The following is a 21424-nucleotide window of genomic DNA, read 5'->3' on the forward strand; positions in this document are numbered from 1 at the left end:
GTGTCACATCATATAGGTATCAAATCTTTTGTGAGAGATTTGTCATAGTGGTAAGCTACAAAAAAAATTTAAAATTGATGAAAGTCTGAGAATGTAATTTCCTCAGTCACAGAATTATGCATCATTGCAAATGGAGTCAATTCTATATAATAAAAATAATTGTAATACCAGAAAGCTTCTGGAGTGTTGCATTTTTTAAGCTTTCTCTTTATATGAAGTGCTAATTTGTATACTGCACAATTGACTAAGAATACCTTAAATTTGGTGTTGTGTTCTAAGTAATTTTTGTATTGTACATCTATAATGTAATATAAATTATATTTTTAATATGACAAAATATTTTACAAAGTTAGAGAAATATGAACAGTGTCCATAAGGAGAAGGGGGAAAAAATCTATATTAAAAAGATCATCTAACAAAATTCTGGGGGTTTTTGGTGCTTTCTTTTAAGTTTGTTACAAGTGTGATGTACATGAACAAAATAGGATTCATTCACCCTGCAGGCAAAGTGGTGTAGCCTGCATTCTTCCTGTTCCTAAGTGGCAACTGAGCGTTGGAGTGAGGGAAGGGTTTTATGCTTGTCAGAGGATTCTGGTGGTGCTATTGCCATCTCTTGCCCTTGGGCAACTGTAGGAGATGCAGATACAATGATACAAAGGATGGCAGAGTTTCCTTCATAAATCTCTGAAAAAAAGAAAAGATCAGAGATCAATGAGGATAAAGCCAAACATGTAGAAGTTCCTGGATAAGCTCATCTAGCAGCTGATAGCTATGCTTTAATAAATAAAAGTGTGACTTACTAGGGTACATGAATTATCAATAGTTTACAGAAGGACATTGACACATGTTTAGAATGGGCTGCTTGTTCTTTTTTCCTGAAGAAAATATTTCTTGAAAATCTTTTCCAGAAAAGACTAAGATTCCAATATCTGAGGCATATTGAGTTCCCTGAAACACTGGTATTTAGCAGTATGGATGATTTCTAAATCTGTATTTGAGGCTGAGGCAGATCTGGTGCAAGTAAGGCTCCAAGTAAAAGTAATTATTAACTTGTACTTAATCAAACTCAGTAATGTCGTATGGCCATAATAGGTCATTTGTTTCCCCACTTCGCCTTATTTTCTGAAATGACAGAAGTAATTGCATGATTGTAACATAAATTAGTAGGTACATAACACTGTGTATGTGTGAGATGTTTTCAAGGAAACGTAAAATTAAGCTCATGTTTTGTCTTTGGGGATTCTTTAGTATATTTCAGCTCTGCTAACCCATTCTGTTAAATCATGTAGGCTATTAGATCCCAGTCTTCTGTTTATTTCAGAAATCTCTCTCAAAATAAATTCCATTTTATGATGGCTTTATGGTTGGTCTGTGTAAGACCAGTCATTTAATCTGATGCAGAGGTTTGCAGAGGTTTTGGAAAATGATGGAAATCAGTGGCGCTTTTTACCCTGTTGTTACTCTAAAGTTTCTTACATAACTCCTCTCACTAAATGAAAAGCCTCAAAGTTTCAGCCACTAAATGAAAGGTTTACAGCTGCTTTTCAAATCGTGTTATGAAATTAGGCAGTATGTGGGCCATATTCTTAACATAAAATGTAGAGCTTTCTGTAGTATATTTCCAGTGACCTCTCTCTTGCAGTGGTGTTAATAATAAAATGTAATTATTAAAAGCAAAACCTTTGCTTCATCCATCCTCTCAAATGCTTCAGGATGGGAATCAGTCATTGTCTGCCTTACTTCCTTTCAGCTTACCTTGTTGTTCTAATATTATTCCCAATAGATCTTGTTATTTTTAAATTCATCATCTCCCTCAAATCTTTTCTTGTAGAATGAAGGAGAAACTCTTCCTTAGGGTGAAGGTTTTTTCTGGAACAGCATTGGTACTTCTGCCAAAGCTTCAGTCACACTTTTCTGCAGAGGTATTTTTTCAATAAGCTATTGGATTTCTTTTCAAACTGCCAGTTTCAGTATGCTTTTCTAATGAAATTCTGCCATTAGCTTGTAGTTAGTAAGCAAGGTACTTCACTGCTCTGAGAGCTGAATCAAGACACTAATGAAAGCTTGATGGATAGATGTCTAATGAGCCTCATTTCAAGAGGAAAGGCCTTTCCTGTGGCCTGCTGGGCATCAAGCAGACCCCCCGTTCTGTGTACAAGTGTCACTCTGAGATCTGGTCGTGCTCAGAGGGAAAGTCCCCAAACCTGGCCTTTCTGCATAAGGTATCAGCTCCAGCAAAACCAGCCTCTGAGCTGTACTAAACTACGCTCTTACAGCATGGGATCAATTGAGCTCTTCCCATATTTGCTCTGCCAGTAGCCAGAATCCTCTTTTCTTTTGGTTCAGCCAGAACTAAGTAGCTTGGTGATAGTTGTTCTTTTTCAGAAGTTTGCCTATTGCCCTCTTTTAAAGCTGTAGTGAAAGTTAACCGAATTTTAAGTGCTTGAGTATGGTCGAACTCAAGACTTCAAGGACTACTCCAAATGTTCCCTAAAGCTGCTCTTCCTCCAGTTGCTGTGATATGATACTGTGCACAGGGGCTGTGTGTGCAACAGCCCTCTTGATTTGATGGGGATGTTCAGAAGCTTGAGGATTAGTTTTTAACAGGTATGGTGGAGAACAGGAATTGGAATCAGCTGGTTGTGGTGTCTTGGGGGAAAGAGCCATTTGAAAAGTGGTAAGAGACAAGAGGGGAAGATGAAAGGTAGGAGGTTACAGTTTTAGATGGATTTACCCATGCTGTGAATATTGTAAAATTGTTTAAAAATAAGTGAAATTATTCTATTATGTAATGTAAGCCTTTATCCCATGACTGAGGTTTGCATTGGAAAATACTGGGTTTATTGGGTTTTTTGCTAGTATTGTGTTGAAAAATTGAAATCTGAAGTACAAATTTGTTCCAGAATTTTATTTTTTTATTATGTCAGTTATTCTTCATAAAAATATTCTTTTTAGAGGTAGCTATCTGTGATGATAGTTTAAAACAAGATGACTTCTTTAAGCTGGAAGAGTGGATAACTCCTTGTCCAATGAAATGTGACTGAATGTGTCATTATAGTTTTGTAAAGTGGAGTTTAGTTCTGAGACTTACAATTTTCTTTTAATGTATAAGATGTCACTAGAACACTAAAGAATTAAGAGAAGCCATTGTTCATCTTTTCCAGTTCTTGCAGACTCTTATTGATCTCAGTGATCTTTGGGGAGTTAGCAGTTGGAAGTGAAAATGCACAGCAGATTGGCTCAAGGCATGTTGACTTCCTGCTGATGAAAGGAGACAGTCCCAGTTCTTCCTTCTTCCCTGCTGTGAATTTTCTTATCAATTTGTAGCATCTCTAGTTCTATAGGACTGGTGTTGAGCTGCTTATACTAAACAACTTGTCAGAAGACTAGGCAGGGGGAAAAGAAAAAGTGGGCAATCTATGTTACTTTAGGGGGTTGATTTGACTAAGCAGAGCCAGACTTCAGGAGAAGGGCTGGACTGCACAGTCATGGCAGGTGAGTCGAGGGTGGGTGTCTTGTGTTGAGAGACGGATTAGCAGCAAGGTATTGCGTTTGCTTGGCAAAATACATCACACTAAGATTCTCTAGAAAAGGAGAATGAAAATGGGTTGTATCCCTGTCAGATGTTTTTAAGCTCAGTTTTCTGCCCTGAAGGAATACAGCTGCTGCTGCAAGTGGATAGCTGCCATTAAAAGGTGAAGTTAGTTGTTGCACCCTGCTTTTACTCTCCAGCTCTGGAGAAACTGAGATGCATCTCTTCAGTCCCTTGTAGTACTTTCTGAACTCCTTGCTGCTCCCAGGCAGGTCATTGTACACAGTCTGAGAAATGTGTTTCTAGGTTAGGGCCTTGCTTGTGTTAAACTTCTACACCACCTTTTAGAAGGACTAGAGTAACATAAAGCTAATCTTCAAACGAAAATCAGCCCCTCCCCAACCTGGCTTTTGCTGTACCACCTTCTCCTCAGCTTACTGTTTGATACTTTTGGCAAGCAGAAAGTGGAATTTTGCTTTCTCTGCTTTCAGAGAGTAAGAGGCATAGTATCAAATTTTGCCAGAAGTGTTGCATGACCTATATTTTTGAAATAAAAAAATCATTCAAAATTCATGTGTTTTGAAATAGCTTTTCTGTCTCATGTTTAGAGTATTTAAATAAGTGCTAAAGAGCCAGACAAGCTTTACAGTGTTTCTTGGCTTTTCTGGCAAGAATGATCATACCTGCTTTTCCAGCCCTTTTTAATCAATAAGTAGCTGAAAGCTATAGAGGTTTTATGAATCAGCTGCATGCTGCTTATTGTGCTTTGCTGATTTACAGTGAGGGAAAAATGGGCTTAATAATTGATGGGCTAATAGGTGCTGCTTTATATGCATTAGACATTATCATATTAAATATTCCTAAACATAGATTTATAGACATACTGTCAAAACTAGTTTAATTTTTAATTCTATTTATTTTATTTTTGGGTTTATATTAATACAGTTATGTTTTATTGTATGTCTTGAATGGTTATTTTAAAAGTAGTGTTCATACAGTGTAGGATGGTCTGTGATCAATTTTATAATAAAGAAGTGTTTTTATTATAAACCACTTCTTTAATAAGTACTGATTGCTATATTTGCTTTGGTATAGTCTTGATGATTTTTTTTAAATTTCTAATTATTTCTGTTAAGTTACACTGCCCTCAGCTATATCAATTAACTATTAAGGAAGTAAACTTTGAGAATGTAGTGGGACAGAGAGCCTAAAATGTATAAAAAAGATTTATCTATTCATTATAGTCAGGGGGGACTAGGTGTCTTGCCAAAGGTCAGAGGAAGCATTTGTGACCAAGGGAGTATAACACACTTTACTTTGTGTCCAACTCTTGTTCTTGAATTATAGTCACATTTCATGTGTGTTTTCTGATATTTTCCATGTACTCCAGATATTTGTTATGGAAATCAAGTCCTTAAGTACCACTTCTAGATGTTGGGCCTCTGTGGTAAGATAACAGTCCAAAAAGTGTTTCCTTGTTGAACTGTTGGTGTTTATATTTAAATACCACGTTTTCTTTAAAACTGTTCTATTTTTCATAGTACTGCTTTTTTCTTTGCATGTATTTTCATCAATTTTGCTGTAAACATGAGGTAGTATGTTTAAAGCCTAGTTTAAAACTCTTAACAATTAAAATTTGGCTTGCTATTAACAGTTAAACTCTATTTGAGTGTATTAGTCCCTCATCTTTTGATTTAGCTCAGTATGGTTGATTTAGACATAATTTTTGTTAAATAAGAGATTAGACTACCATAAGTAGGAGAAATGTAGGATAGTCTCATTGCTTGAAATTAGTGAGACGATAAATAGGGGCATAAAACTTCCTAGAAATTCATCTATCCAGGCAGATTTTTCTTTTTTTCATGCTGCATTTGGAAAAAAAAAAGTGGACATGTGCAGAAACTGTGAGTACAATTAGCGTCAAGCAGATAAATCCAACTCTAATCCTGTTTACGCTCTACATCAGACAGATGTGCTGAGATTGATTTAGACAAGCCCTTGGCTTATAGTAACTTTTTTTTTTAAGTGCCATATATTGTGGTTTTGTTAGATCTTTGTTAAATGTTAAGTGCTGTTCGTTTTGCTCTTCCCTAACGCCTGTAACCTACTTTATACAGGTTCCCTCTGTGCTTTCATGATGACAGGGCAGCCCGGTAGAAGAGATTATCTTTATTCCTTGTAATTAAATTGACTTCTCTTTTTCAGAAGGTACAACAATGGGAAGTGGGTACTGAATTAAATAAATAGCATGATATCTAATAGATGTATACTTAAATCTCTTGCAAGAACAGATGGTACCCAATATCTTTCTAAGTAATGTGAGAGGACAGTTAATGTCCTGAAAATGCTCACAATAACCAATACGATACTAATGAGCCAATACGGTTTTTGAAGTTTAAAAAAGTGTCGAATCCAATATATGCTTTATTTACTTACATACTTTATACTAATATTTTATTAGCCTGGTTGTTGTCTCATACTAGAAGTATTTTATAAATACAGCTCGTGACTTAAATTTTCTTTATCTGAGTTGTTTTATAAAATTTTACTGCATTTGGGATGGTCTTATTTTCAGTAAGCAGAGAAGATGAAAATTATGGAATTTGCCTTGGATTTTATGCAGATTTCTTTACAACTTTAGTAAAAATTGGCTGTCCTAATCCTACTAGCTGCTTCAACATTTCCTCTACAAATTAAAACCTGAGGATGATAGCTTTTTATAGTTCAACATTCCTAGAGTTTAAATCCTTCTCCAGGTAGCATGTAGAAATGTATTCCTGTAAAACAACCAAAGTCAAATAGTGGTTTTGAAAGTCTGGTGCTGCCTAGTAAGAATGTTTTATTTTAAATATCAAAAGTTTTGATATGCATCTGAGCAACGTAAGAATTTGATAAATACAGAGTAAGAGGAAGATGCATGAGCAAATAAGTAACCTGCTGAAATAGTCATGAAAAGAAAAGGCAGGCCTTACCTGGTTTATGACTAAATGTCATTCTATGAAAGCTAGTGGGGAATAAAAAAGTATTTTAACAGGCCTTCATTTTCCTTGACTTGTGCCTGTCAAGTAGACTAATGTTTGTAACTTGTTTGTGGTGTACATTCATAACATTGCCATAATAGAGTTTGTGATATCCTCAGCAGAACTAAGAGTTAAATCCAAAATATGATTTATTAAAAAGTATGATTTATTTAAAAGTATTTTAAAAGCAAGCCCACTTAAAATATTTGTATTGGTCTGGGGAAATGAATGCTGCAGCTCAGTTATGGCTGCATAATGGTTGTGGTTATATATCACGTGTCTTTGTTCACTAAAGCATTGAGGTTGTGTGTTGGCATGTTCAGTGTATTGTGTGTCTCACAGTGAGACTTCGTGAAAAAAACATAAGCAGACCCCTCAAAAAATCTGTTTTAAAAATAAAAACAAATCTTTAATATAGGTATTAAACTATGTAGTTCTAGATAAGTGATATGGGACATAACCAGTCAGTTTTTCATTTCAGACTTACAGAGATTATTTACCCCTAAATGTTTTAGAAGAGCAATACAAAGTTTGACAAAAATGAAGATCTTGGGTTTGGTAATGTTTGTATCAAGTTTGTTTGTACAATGTCCACTTGGAGTCTGTGTAAAATCATAGTTCAAATGGAATCATACAGTATTTTTCCCCCCTCAGCTCCCTTATTTCTACAGGATACATTGAATGAAAATACTTTTACAGCAGTCATTACAGTACTTTTAAGATTTATGTTGGGGTTTTAAAAAAACTATTTAGGTGAGTTTCCTCCTGTTTATTTGCTGTATACTTCTGAAAATCTGCACTACAGACAGTTTCCTGTGTACTATCTCAATGCACACCAACATTTACTTGTCACAGTATTCCTGCTAAGAACGGAATGATTTCAGTCCAGTTTTACACCTTAGTAGCTGATTTACACAGAAATTAGGATGGTAAAATAGAAAAAGCTGGGAAAAATATGTGGGAAGTATAGCAAGGTCATGCTTCTATTTGTAGCAGGTTATTTGGTATGGAACAGGAAAAAACGAATTGTTTGAGAATTATGAGGAGAGGTAATATTGTTTTGAGCTTTAGCTGTGTTAGCATGGCTGAGGAGAAGTCATCCAAGATTCCTGGACAGAGAGATGATCACTGCATAGTCTCCTTCCAGAAATGATGTTGAGAAATGCCAGCATCAAACTGTTACGAGAATTGACAAAGTGGTCTTTCTCCTGCCCAGAGGAAGTATGACTTTCTGAAGCCCTCAGCTTCATGTGGTATAATGAAGGTGGTGGTGCTGCCCACCTTTCCCAGGATGACAATTAAAATAGACTTTTCCCAGCACTTCAGTACAGCATGTATCAACTATTCATCAAACAGAATCTGTTATGGTTTTTGCTATTGAGAAACCAGTTGACAGAGCTGTTGCTGGATTTGGGGAAGTTTTCTGGTTTCTAGAGTTTCTTTCCTTGGGCAGCAAAGGGACCTTTATTGGCCTGCTGTATCAGATCCGCTGTAATTATGAAGAAATCAGGGAAACCTTTCTGTGTCCAGAGAATCTGATACCTACAGAAATGGTGACACTTTTCCTTCAGTTTTTGTATTTGACTTTGTTTTTGAGGAATCGGAATGCAGCTCAAGAGAGCAGAAAAGGGAGAAGCCTGTACTACAGTGGCTCAGTTGATACATTTCCAAAATGCACTTGGAAATGAAGTGATAGCATCTGCAGCCACAGCATCCATGTAAATAACAGCTCCAAGATAACAAAACCTTCACTTTGCCTAACACAAATCTCCCTTGGGATGAGGATTTTGAACTGTCCCAAGAACTTTTTTGAAACTGTTTTTCTTGTCTTCTAAACTGAATTCATACATCAAAAATGAAAGCAAAGATGAGCGATAGAGTTTTGCTTTATTTGTCTATTTTTGCTTAAATATTTTCTGATTTATTTCTAATATAAACACAAAAGGCAATGGTTGTATCAAATAAAAAAATATAGTGAGCATATAGTCAGCTTGGGTCATAGCACACTTTCTGATCTATGATTTAGGAGTGTACAACTGCTGTGATTGCTATGATTTAGGTGAATACCATAAAGAATTTGCTTTTTGAATGCAAATGCAAAAAAAAAGTATTTCTTAGAGTGTGAAATTTTATTAATTTTTTTGAACACCAGAAAGCTGAGTAAATAACCTCTTTGAAATTGTTTTGTTTGTACAGCTGGATACATAACTAAGTTGGTAAAATAAAAGACCAGTGATTGAGGGAAATTATATGCAGTAAGTTTCAATGCAAGCATGAACAGATGCAAGAAGTGAAGCTAGAGATGAAGCTGTAACAATGTTTTTTTTAGTTGTTACTCCCAAACATATTGGTAATGCTTTTCTTTTTTTTTTTTCTTTTTTTTCTCTTACAGGTGATTCCAGTGTGGCCTTACAGGCTCAAGAGGAGATTATTGAAATGAAAGATGTATTTTCAGTAAAACTGAAACGTCGTCGTTTTGCAGGGCAGAAAAAAGGTGGTACTTTGTTGGGTATCACAATTTTTAAATGCTTGAATAAAGAAGAGAATAAGCTTACAGACTGTGCTATCCATTTAAATAACTTAAGTGAAGATCATTGTCAGTCATGGTTTAGACATCTGAAGGAAATTCTGAATGGTAAGCATTTAATTGAGGTTGATGTCATATTTATTTCTATTGGCAATACGTGAGGTTGAGTGAAGCTTAGAAACGTTTTGCCTGTAGAAATTAAGACACAGATATGAATATTATTTCTGCCAAATGTTTACTACTGAAGTTTTACGTGGTGAAGTGTAAAATTTAGGAAAGTGACAATAATTGACTAATGTATCTGTAAAACTGAAACAAATTGATGTTATTTTTGGAAGAGTTTTGGAAGCTACTGAAAATAAGTAGTTTATTCTGACTGAAGAGTCTTCTGGGAAATCTGTTTCTGAATGAAATAATATATTTTGTTGATATTTTCAACAAAATTTCATTTGAAATTGCATCACACATGATGGTACTACAGTAGTTGCACTTCTGGGAGCTCTTCAGGTGACAGTTTAGGGAATCCCACTTGAGACCTCCAGATTCTTTAGGAGACTAATGGGAGATACTTTCCTCATCTTCATAAATTCACAGGGGGCAGTGCTCTTAAGGTTCTGTAGGACTCTTGTTGTCTAATTTGATACAAAATTTATTGACACTAGTGATGGAAGGTAATTCTTTACTTTAAAAATATCTTTCTGTGTTTGCTTAGGCTAATGCCATTTTCAGGATGCTTTGTTTAACCAGTTATAAGGTTGGTTGCTTGGTTGGGGTTTCTTTTTTTTTTTATTTTATGGAAGCTCCTTCAAAATTAAGAAAAAAATATTAACCATATAGGGAAAAGAGCCCTGAGAAATCCAAGCCTTTCACTGTAGTTTGTATTTGAAAGACATAGAATATAGCGCACTTTTGATTTAAAAAACCAAAATGACGCCCCTTCCCCAATACTAAACTCTCTGATTTAGCTCCAAAATGTGCCTCTGTTTACAGATTTTGGCAAATGAGTTTGTTTGTTACAGAAGAAAAGCAGTCTCTCTTGTAACAGACTATTAGAACTCCAGCTGAATTGTTAAGAATGAGCTGGGTTACGGAATTCAAATCTTGTACATCTGTAGTGTTTGTAACAACACTTTGAATAACAATTTATAGTGTGCTTCTAGTAAAGTTTCACAAGCAGGTATTAGAGAAACAACACGAGTTATTAATGGTGCATTCTTATACTGTTTGTTTACAGTATGCTTTGGATTTTCCCAATGAAGATGTGTATTAAAAAGTGCCTTCCCTTTTCCCCTTTTGAAAGACTTTATCATGAAATATCTCAATCTGCAGAAGTGCCAGGATTCCTGTAGATCTCCAGCTACCCATAAAGGCAAGGACATTTGCATAAGGAGCAAATGTCTGTTTTGTTCCCAGATTACCCTCCATCTATCAGGAGCAGTGATACCATATGTTCACAGAAAAAAAAGCTGCAGTATCTCTAGCTCAGGTTGCCTTGACCTCGAGGTGCAGTCTCTGTTTTATAGCCTTGTAATTGGAAGCCACCTGAACCTGAAAAAAAAGTATTCTGTGCAATGCTGTTTCAAGTTCCTGCTTCAGTCTTTCTCCATAAGCTCAGACCTTGTACAGATTTTTTGATCTCTGATCAGTACATTTTTTCTCCTTGCCTTCCACTTCAGGAATAAACAGGACTCAGAGTGATAAAAATAACTGCACAAACCCCTCCTAATACCAGTTGCTAATGTGTATATTCTTCTAAGTTTGAACTAAAAGTATACAATGCAGTTGACTTCTGTTGATTTCTCAGTGACTGGTATTTCTGTGTGAAACAGTAATGGATTTTCGTAGTTTTTGCTGCAGCTTTTTTTTTTTTTTTTTGTCCTAGTGCTGGACTCATCATTGTTAATAAACTCAAATTGGCTGCTTCTGGTTTTATCCTTCTAAAATAGTGAAAATTACTTCCCTGCCCTCCTTCCTCCCCCAGTCTATCTGATCACAAAGTAATTTTTCATTAACTGCTGCATTATTTACTGGAAGGATTTTTTTTTTTTTTTTTGGGCTGGAGCAAATTAAAAGCAGGTGATTTATCAAAGTAGAATATATATATATTTGGTCAGTAATATTTAGACATTCTGACAAATGGGAGTACATGTTACTGACAGGTGTGTTTCCTCTGCAGATAAATGCAATTTCTACTTGTTTACCTTACCCTTTGACAAATTTTTAGATTTTTATACATATACATTAATTAAGGAACAACAATAGCAATTTTATCAGTGATGATACGAGCCAAAGTTTATCTGAATTTCTAATCTTCTAATGAGGATTTTATTTTTTCTGAAATTTTATGTACACTTTCCTTTTTACTGTGTGATCTGTGTCTGTCATGAATGTTTCATACATGGTTTTTCCCTGTTCATTTCTATTATATTCATTGTGAGTGTCCTCTGTTGCTTTAAATATGTGTTCAGAGTACTTCAGTTTAAACTGGGCTATAATTTTTTATGAAGCCTGTTATCATATAGGTGAGTACACAGAGACATAACTGTTTAGAATTTAGTTACAGTGACTGCTATTATGTTTTTGTGTGCGTGTCAGGGTAACTAAATAGATGTACTGCCATCTTCCCATACTTAAAGAAGTTCTTATTTTCTGCCTAATGTTGCTGCTGTTCCAGTGTATGCCAGCTAGATACGAAGAGCTTGCTCACTGATGTGGTGTTCCTGAAATCTGATCTTCTGGACATCATGTTTGTTAAACTGATGTAAGATAACCACTGCCATCTTGATGCACCTATGGAGCTTTGGCTCTGGGCTGGCTCCTGGAAGGCCCCAAAGGGCAGCTTAGACAGGGTCTAGTGTGCTGTTATCTCATGTCAGCCCTGGTGCACACCCCACTCTGTGATTTCCATTTATACACATCTTTTTGTAAAGGACTTACGGGCGTGGCATGTGGGGACACACTGTGTCAGTAGAATTCACTGTTTCATCTAAAATCCTCTGCACATTCAAATACACAGTGGTTCTTAAAGGGTTGAGACAGGCTCAAAAATGAGAGAAAATGTACCGTTTTCAATGCTTATCCATTTTTTTTTAACAAGATAAGACTTACTAACGGTTGATTTGAAAAAGCTTTACTTAAAAACTCTGAACTAACAAAAGACAGTAAATGTGGTTAAGAATAAATGATAAAATAGCAAAAAAAGCATGAAGTCCATTTTATTTTTATCTACTGCTCTGCAGTATCTATCACACTGGGATTTGATATGAATGCCTGAAACTTCATGCATGAAGTTTTAATTAAACCATTAATGTTAAACATTAACTTAGGTTAGTTAATATTAACAGTGGTGTCTCCATAGTTACTCTAACAACTCTGTCTCATATTGTTAGTTTTTCTCATGTATAATATTCCTAATGTTGTATAAAGTATTTATAAATGTAGGTGGTAATGACATGATTCCAGGCTCTTAACTTTTGTAACATAAACCCATTTTCCTAAGGCCGAGGCCTGAAAGCAGCACAGATGTATGTCTGAGCACAGCGTCTCTGCTGCCCTAGGAGCCTTTGTTTTCAGAACACCCTGATTGACCCACCACCCTTCATGGTTCACTGATTCACTTGATAGATCAAGTTTAAACTAGTGCATATTAGCACATTTGTTAGTACTGGGGGAACAGTTGGCCTTCCTGCTTTGGGCTGCTGGCTCGTTTCAAATGGAGCAGCCACAGAAAACAATAACAGAATACCAGTTAGGAGAGCCCCAAAAGGCTGGCAGACTGGGATCAGTTGCACACGGTAGTCAATGACATTGATTCATTCATATAGATGCTGTTTAAAGACAATTAAAAGATTATTATTTAAAAACACTTTAAAGAAGCTTCACAATAATATTGTGTGAAAGTTTAATCTGTGGCTGTTACTGGATATGCTTTCATTAAACTCAGTTGTTTGGTGTGTTTTAATGTGTCTAGTGCACACCAGGAATGATAAAGTAATAAATTTTGTCGTGATCATCCTTTCATGTCAGTTGGCAATTATTTGTCACAAACAAAATCACTTCAATAGTGTACCGTCTCTGCTCAAAAGTCTTGTTTGAAAAAAAGTCTGTGAATGAAATATTTTATCTCTCTAAAAAAGTAAATTGATATTCAAATAGTCATAAAGAGAATATTGTAATACTTTCATCCTGCGAATGCATTTGGTTCTTGAAAATCTTGCTAGGATTTATGTCTTAGCTCTGATCGACTTTTCAGCCGTAGCCGAATATACATAATCATAAATACAGTTTCTGGTTTAGAATTGTTTAATGAATGATTTTTTTCTTTAAAAAGAAATTGAATTCAACCATTTCCTCAAAAATCTAGGATTTTTTTCCCCCCACCAACTGAAAAGTCTATTTTCTTTTGCCTACTTAGAATTTCTTCTGAAACTTTATACTACCACCTAGGGCTAATTTTTTACATGTAATAGTCAAAAACATTGAAGTGAGGTAGTGGTGTTTGCTTTTATCCCCTTCAGTTTTCTCCTGATGTCTGTTTCACAATACTGTAACTCACACTGTCTGGGTAACAGAATTTTTGATACTTCAGCTGCTTTCTCTTCTTCTACAAGCTGTTTCCTATTCTTTCCCACTGCTTTATGTATTATATTCTTATATTTGTATGTTTGGGGGGGTGTTTCTGGTTTGTTTTTTGTAAGTTTCAAGGTATACTTAGATATCCATGACTGAAGTAATTTTTTACAGTTTTTTAGCTCTGGGTGTTGGTGGGGGGTTGAGTATTAGGAGGAGCAGCTGATCACAGGTTCTTGTAAATAAGAAACATGACAGCACATTAATGGATTTGGTTAAATCTTTTCTCTTTTGAAGCAGGAATCCTTATTCTTACAGTTTTCCATTTAATTTCTAGTGATGCTTTAGGCAAAGGATAGAGTCACAGAAATTATTTTTTTGGTCTTAATATTTTTCTGACTTCTAAAAGACTGCAGCAATACCAGTTAGTAGATTTCAATTAAGGCATTATTATAATGTGTTTATGATGATTATTTATATGTAATAATAGTCTTTGGGAGCTTTTGTTTAGTCTTCCTTGTTTATGTTGTAATTCCTGTAATAAGAAATTCCACTGTAGTACATATCTGCAGTCCTTGTTGCTGTTTCCAGAGAATCAGGAAGAATTTAGGTTGGAATGGACCGCTGGAGATTATCTGTTCTAGCTTCCTGCTCAGGACAGGTGAGCTTCTAATAAAGATCACGTTGCTAAGAGCCATGTCCAGATAAGTTTTGAAAATCTCTAAGGATGGACAATGTCATCCATGGCTTAGCTGCCCTCATTGTGAAGGGCAATTTTCTTTATTTCACATTGGGATATTCCTTGTGGCACTTGTGTCCACTGCCTCTTTGTCCTTGCACCTGTAGGAAGCCTGGCTTGGTGGCCTGTTACTCCCGCAGTAGATGCTTAAGGAAAACCTTTAGGTAGATTTTGTCCTTGAGGCTGTCCAAGGTGGCTGCCAGTGACTCTCCTGTGGCCTGCTCCGGCCCCTCGTTGTATTCACAGTCCTCTGTTGGACTTGCTCCACTTCATCTGTCTTGTGCTGGGGGGCCTGAATGTGGATGCAATTTTTTAGCTTCAGGCTCCAAAGATGTTGAGAACAAGGGTATAGGGATATCCTTTGCACTGCTGGCTGTCCTCTTGCTGCAGCCCAGTGAGCCCTTGCCCTTCCTGGCTGCAGTGGCCCTGTTCCCTTGTGTCCAGCTCCCGCCCATCAGGAGCTGCCAGTGCTCTCTAAGAGGTGCTGCCTGCTTGGCCCAGCCCCAGCCCATGCTCTGAGGTTTTGCTGGCTCAGGTACTGGGCTTTGTGTTTGTCTTTATTGAATATTTTCAGGCTTTTCTCAGACCTTTCTTGTAGCTAAGCAGGTCCTCATGAACAGCAACTCTTTCCTCCAACACAACTGCAGTCCCTCACCAAGTTCCCTATTTCCTTTTTTCTCCTTTTGAAAGAGATGATTATGAACACAGGTATTTGTTACTGAGGACATGCAAGATTCTCCAGTATTATTTTGCTGTGCCATGACTTGGCACTCTGTGTAACATTTTGACATACATATGGTTGTACAATTCTTTGTGTATGCTTTTTATGTTATAGCAGCAAGTTGATCCAATAATTTCCTTCAGTATCTTTAAGAAATCTTCTAAATTTTTTGACACAAACTGGCTAAAGTGCTAGTTTTCATTTTGAGATTCTTTGGTGTGTTTAAATATATGAAAAAATAATCTCCGTGACTTTTATAATTATGTTTTGATCTTAGGAATACTTTCCTCTTTAATGCTGAAATAGTATTTAGTTATAATTTCTTTGAGTTCCTGTTCAGTTTTTGAGGTAGAGTGAGTGGAATGAGTCCTTGCTGACACTCTGAAGGTACATGTGGCTGTAAAAATTGAACTAATGTTCTTCATGGGGCAGGAAAGTGTGCTTTCATTCTTGACTCCCTTTTGGAGTTGTGGCCTACTACTAATTTTGTTCTTGAATGTTGAAAGCAGTACACTTGCCAGATAGTCTAGCTTTTATTTGACTAAGAAAGTGATAGTCTACCCTGATACTAAAACAAAATTTAGAATTGTTCAAATTGTGTGTTTTAAGTAAATACCAAAAGAAGAGCAGTATTGCACACTACTGCTTGCTTTGTGTAGCAAAGCAGTCTCACTGGCAATTGTAGGAATTCTAGAAAAGAGAACTTGAAAAGTAATGTTACTGGTTTAGTGTGAGTTACTTACTCTTCAACAAAAATGCCATATTTCAAATAATAAAATTACTTCATGGGATCAATGTGCAAGACAAGGTTCAGCTTTGCATAGCAGTATTTCTCAGTGTTGTTTCCTTGGATGTTGTTACTCCAAAGACCTAAATGAATAATAATTGTCAGATTTCCAAATGATACTGCCAAGTTTTCAATTTCTTTATATTTTTGTACCTCTTTCACAACGAAGAAATTTCCCTTGGATTGTTTGATTTGCACTCTCAGAAAAGTGTTGGATTGTGGTGTCAGTTTTGTTGGGTGTTACTTTTGTATGCCTGCTGAAATTGAGTCACATTAAATTCCAACAAGGATACATTTTTATGTTTGGGTTTCTTTTCTTTTTTGATGCCCAGACTTTTAACTTCACGCTCATCCTGCTCCTGAATCAGGGTTTAACTAGGCTGTGACACATGCACTTTTGTTCTGGTTCCTACAACTGTTTATTAGCTGTACACACAAAATTAATCAATACTGTAGTTTAAAGATAAGTAGTGGGCATGCAAGAAGAAATTTAGACTTTTTAAAACTATAATTTACTTATCCTGTCAAACTATTGGAACAGTTCTGACATTAGAAATTCATTTAAGCTGTAAAAATAGTCAGGTTGTGTGTAATCTGAAATGTTTTGTGTTCTCTTTCTAGGGTTTCAAAACAGACCAAAATCCTTGAAAGTGTTTGTTAATCCAAGCAGCCACAAAAGGGAAGCCACCCATGTTTATTTTGAAAAAGTTGCACCTCTTTTTAAACTTGCTGACATAAAAACTGATGTCACAGGTAAGTTGCTTCAAAAGCATAGCTTAATCCTTTGTGAAACTAATGCTTAAGCGCAGTTTGAATTTACTGCTAAACCTTATTGCCTTTGACTGCAAGTAGTGCATTTGGAACTCTAGTTAATACAACACAATATATTTTTATTTTGTCAAAAAAAAGTTTTTGTAATTCTGTTACTGATTCAGTATTTTTCACCTATAGCAGTCAATACTAGTAATCTAGGCTTTTTCCTGTGTCTGTTGTAATTGACTTGAAAAATTATCAGTCTCAGTTTAAGCAAATTAGAAGAGGTCTCATCTTGCAGGTGTTCCTTAAACTTCTTCTGAAATGATGACTAGTTCAGGTTGCAGTCCAAAAATTATTCTGAGAAAATCCGATTTAGCCATGAGAATGTAATAATACAATAATGGTAGATGAAAATTAGCTTGCTAATTTTATTACCTGTATCTATGTATTTTTTTAACTATTTATCCCAAAATTTAAAGTAAAATCAATTGAAGATTAAAGACATATTAGAAGAAATGTGAAAAAGATTGTCTGTATTATAATTCTGCAGTGATAATTTCTTAACTATACTTAACTGAGAGGGAATGCCAGCAGCTTTATATAAGTTTTAATTCTCACAGACATATTTTTCCACCTGGAAGGCATGTATCATAGTGTGAACAGACTAATAATGCTGTCATGTTAGAAATTGAACTTACCCTTGTTTGGTCACAATTTTTAAAAAAAGTTTTAATATAAGTTGCGAATATAATTCGTAGAGGTTTCAAAAACATTTTTACTAGTGGAATAAAAACAGTTTTAAGTTTATTTTTTAATTATTAGCCTTTTAAATTTTAATAGGAAACTTCGGAATTGAGCCAGAAAAATGTTTAATGGCCTATCCTTTAATTAAGGTTATTTTGGCAATGTTGAAATACTATTGTGCTTATTAGCTGCCTAACACTCCTCCTACAGGCAAAATGAGAAAACTACATCAGTTTTCAATGCTAGTAGAGATAATTAAGGACTATGCATTAAAGGAAAAAAGAGGGTGGTGGTGGGTGCTGAGTAAAAGTCCTGTCCACTGGTACCATATTCTAATAAAACTAAGCGCTTTATTTCAAGTAGCTAGGACTGGTTTTTTTCATCCCATAGTTGTTTTGGATTTTGTGAAGTTGGAGTGTGCATCTTGCTGTTCCTGCTTTTTTGGAACATGGCCAGTATTTACATAACTAGTGGCATTAGGTACTGGAATTGTGAATGCTTTTGTACCGTTTTTGCACTGAAGATATTTTACATTTAGACTTTTCCACATAGACATATTTAAAGCCTAAAATCCATTGAACACAAAAATTTTATAGCAAATTTTAACCTCTGAAGTGGCTTCTAGTGCATACAAAATACAAAGCTTGCAGGCTACTAAAAACACCTCAGACCATCAAAAATTGACAGTGGAATGCTGAAAGACAGAGCTCTCCTCAGCCCATCTTGTACATTGGTAGCTGGTTGTTGCTTCCTCTCAGAAAATCTTATTCTTCATGGTAGCTTCTCTTGGAATAAACATCTTATGTGTTTAGAAGTTTGGAGTGGAAATGTTCTCTCCTATCCAAGGACATACAGCAATCTAAAGACATGAATGCAAATAAGCGAGTGCTGAAGTAACATTTACTTTTTCTAATTATTTTTAAATTCTCTAGGGTTTTCTTCCCCCCCCCAAATGACTTTGTGTGCTGCAGCAGTATTAATTTCAATAAAAAGAACCAAAGGTCTTAGGGAGTGGATTGTGTTTTGTTGGGGTTTTGGGTTATTTTTGTTACGTGCAGTAAGCAAGTCTCTGAAGTGCTTAGTGCACTATAAAGTGTGAATTAGCAAATTTAAACTGTAACAATTTTTTAACTGTAGCTAAGGTGAAATAATAGTTAAAATCTGGCCTCTTTTATGAATTGGGCAATCTTTTGTGCTGCAGTTGGGATATGGCTGCTAGGGTAAGTGACTCTTCCAAAAATTGAGTTCTACAAAAGCTCACTCTGTTGTTGAGATACCTGCAAGTACTGGCAAACTGTGATAATTGGAGCTAGTATTTTAGAAATACATTAGTATCTTGAAAAATCTTACACATAATTAAAGAAAAATAAATGAAGGAAACCCTGACTTGAATCCTAGCTTGTCTCACTTCTTTTTTTGACTTTTTTGCTTCCATTTATGTACACTTAAAACCTGGACATCTAGGCAAAAATAACAGTCTTCCCAAACTCCTATTTTTAGGGTAGAATCACAAAGAAAAAGAATACTTGAGAACTGGACAAATAGCATTGGTTTAAATTTACCATATGATAAATAACAACAGATAACTGGTGTTGATGCCGGATGAAAATAAAATGTTATCATTAGCAGTTATAATCCCATTGATTTTAGTGTGTGGCATGAGTGCCAGTATATTTAGGTATCACTTGAAAGCATCCCCTGTTTGGAAGTCTTGAATTAACTGTGTATTGCTTTTTCTATGTGTAGAGGCCAAGCCTTTAGTTCTTGTTTGCTATGTGAGGAGGGCTTGAAAGTGTTTGGAGTATGTGTGACTCTGTTCAAAGGAGGTGCACCTTTGGTGTCCTTCCTTCAGAATGCTGTTATCTGAGATTTAAGAGCAAAACACTCTTGAAAAAAAACCCCCAAGTTTCTTAATTATGCATTAGAAATGGTCAAAAAATCATTAAGTAATACTTCTGTGATTATATTTTTGCAATTATATTTTTGCCAAATATGTAATCTGGATCCTTCTCAAACAACGAAAGAAGCTTTCCTCCTATTACCGAAATACATTGAGTAGGTTTTTTTGTTTGTTTGTTCTTCCCCCTGAATTGGAAGAGTGCCAAATATTCAAACACTTAGCTTTTTTTCCAGCCATCAGAATGATTTATACATGTCCCTCTGGAGGTTGTCAAGCCTGCAGAAAACTTTTTAGACATGGTCTTTTTATGTCTGTGTTGGATTTTTCTAGGTTTTTTTTTCTACTTGAATGATTTTCTATATGTTCTCCCAAAGTTTTTCCTGAAAACCTCATTTTTTCACTGTCTTTTTGTCACAGTGTGTCAAAATAGATCCTCTGTCATTCTCCCATCAAATTTTAAATTTCTTGGAATTCCCCAATCTTAAGCCTTGAGCATTTCTTCTACATAATTTCCAAACTTAAGATATTAGATGCAAAGAGGATGGAGTTGTTCTTAATCTGGTTAACATTAGTCATTTTTACTGTCTTTCTTGATTTCTCTGTAGACATGAGCCCTCTTTATTTTCACATCCTTGTTCTTTGAATGAATTAATTCTGTAATAGTAAGCATAGGAAGGCACTGAGCATGTTTTCTGTTACAAAATAAATGTAATTTACTGTTCCATTTTAATTAGACTGTACTCATAACTTTCTAAATGTCATCGTGTTCATTTAAAAAGGCATGTAACCTGGTAACCAACTCTATGTTTTCATGGGAAGAGTTTCTTTCACAGCTAAGCAATGGTAAGATACTTGAACCTTTCTGCGTTTTTGCATGATGCACACTTTTATTGGTCACTTTTCACACAGCCTACAGATACTGATAAAAGCATAATTCCTATTGGTAATGCAAAGCTGAATATGGTAGCTTAAATATTGTGCTTGGATAGTCCAGAGAGACCCTGCATGGAAGTAAATTCTGTAAATCATTTCCAGAAGTTGTTATAGTGATAGCTGTTTCTGCAGCAAAATGATAAATCTTTGCCTTCCAGATAATCAAAACAACTCTAGTTTATAGTTAAGAATTTTCAAAACACCAAGCACTAGAACTTTGCTCATACTGGTTGGGGGATTTTGAAGTTATAGGCAATAGATACAATTTTTTAATGTGAAGTGTAAAAATAGTATCATTTTTGTTTTGATTTTGTTTTGATGTTTTTTATTTTTTAGGAGAAAAGGTGTATGCACGCACTATACACACAAACGTGTGTGTGTGTATAGGAGGAGATAGGGGTGTTTTCAGTTCTTGTAAGCAGCATTTGAGTAGTCTGTAGAAATACTGTTGGAACAGGTACTGATATGGAATGATTGTTTTAGACACCAAGACTAATAATTTTAGCAGTGTTTAGGAACACTGGAGAAAAGCCTTGAACTATGTGAGCACCAGGGACAGACAAGCATGAAAGATTAATGTAATTTTGCATATAATGATGCACATTCTTACACAAAAAATCCATCTGCAAGTGTCATGTCAGTCAGCAAAAATCTTTGATGGGTGGCTGCAGCTGGGCTGTCTCTTCTGGCAAAGCTGCCCTAGAAAATGCTAAATGTAGTTATGATGCTTCGTGCCATCTGTAGTATGCCAGTTTATCCTGTCTTCACTGGCATTTACAGTACTATATAGGGTATCAGCAAACACAGAGACATCAATGTGGAGTGACAGATTCATTTCCTCCAGAGGCTATGAACTCTGGTGTATACTTGTGCCACCTTCCTCTGTGTGTTATATTCTGTTGTCACTGGTATTTGGCTTGATTTCATACTTCTGAGTTTAAGTCCTCTTATTTTTGATTTAGCAATTTGCATATCCTAACACAAAGGCAATTAAATTTGATTGATCCTGAAGTAATTCAATCTTAACTGAGGATATGCTTATTTTCCTGAAGTTTACCCACTATGTCAGTGCTAAAACTTGCATTTTGATGCAACAAACATCCTCTTGAGTTATCTGAATTTAAATACACTAAATAGCCATGTATCTAATAGCAGCTGAATTTTAATGTTTGGCCTTTTAGCTAGCATAACTGTAA

At 35.5% G+C, this 21424-nt stretch overlaps 1 protein-coding gene across 3 annotated transcripts in view; it reads left to right on the forward strand.

The window, feature by feature from the left end:
- Positions 1–21424, forward strand: part of CERKL (ceramide kinase like) — a 52384-nt gene that overhangs the window by 12576 nt on the left and 18384 nt on the right. The window contains exons 1-3 of one of the 3 annotated variants that reach the window (XM_032114201.1): positions 899–5436; positions 8945–9187; positions 16517–16648. In XM_032114201.1, coding sequence (XP_031970092.1) covers positions 5424–5436; positions 8945–9187; positions 16517–16648 — 388 coding nt within the window. In that variant the 5' untranslated portion in view covers positions 899–5423. Of the gene's footprint in view, positions 1–898; positions 5437–7109; positions 7306–8944; positions 9188–16516; positions 16649–21424 lie in introns of those variants that run through there. The other 2 variants (XM_032114202.1, XM_032114200.1) reach the window with 2 other exon arrangements.

This window comes from Corvus moneduloides, chromosome 7 (genome assembly GCF_009650955.1).
Source record: "Corvus moneduloides isolate bCorMon1 chromosome 7, bCorMon1.pri, whole genome shotgun sequence".
NCBI lineage: Eukaryota > Metazoa > Chordata > Aves > Passeriformes > Corvidae > Corvus > Corvus moneduloides.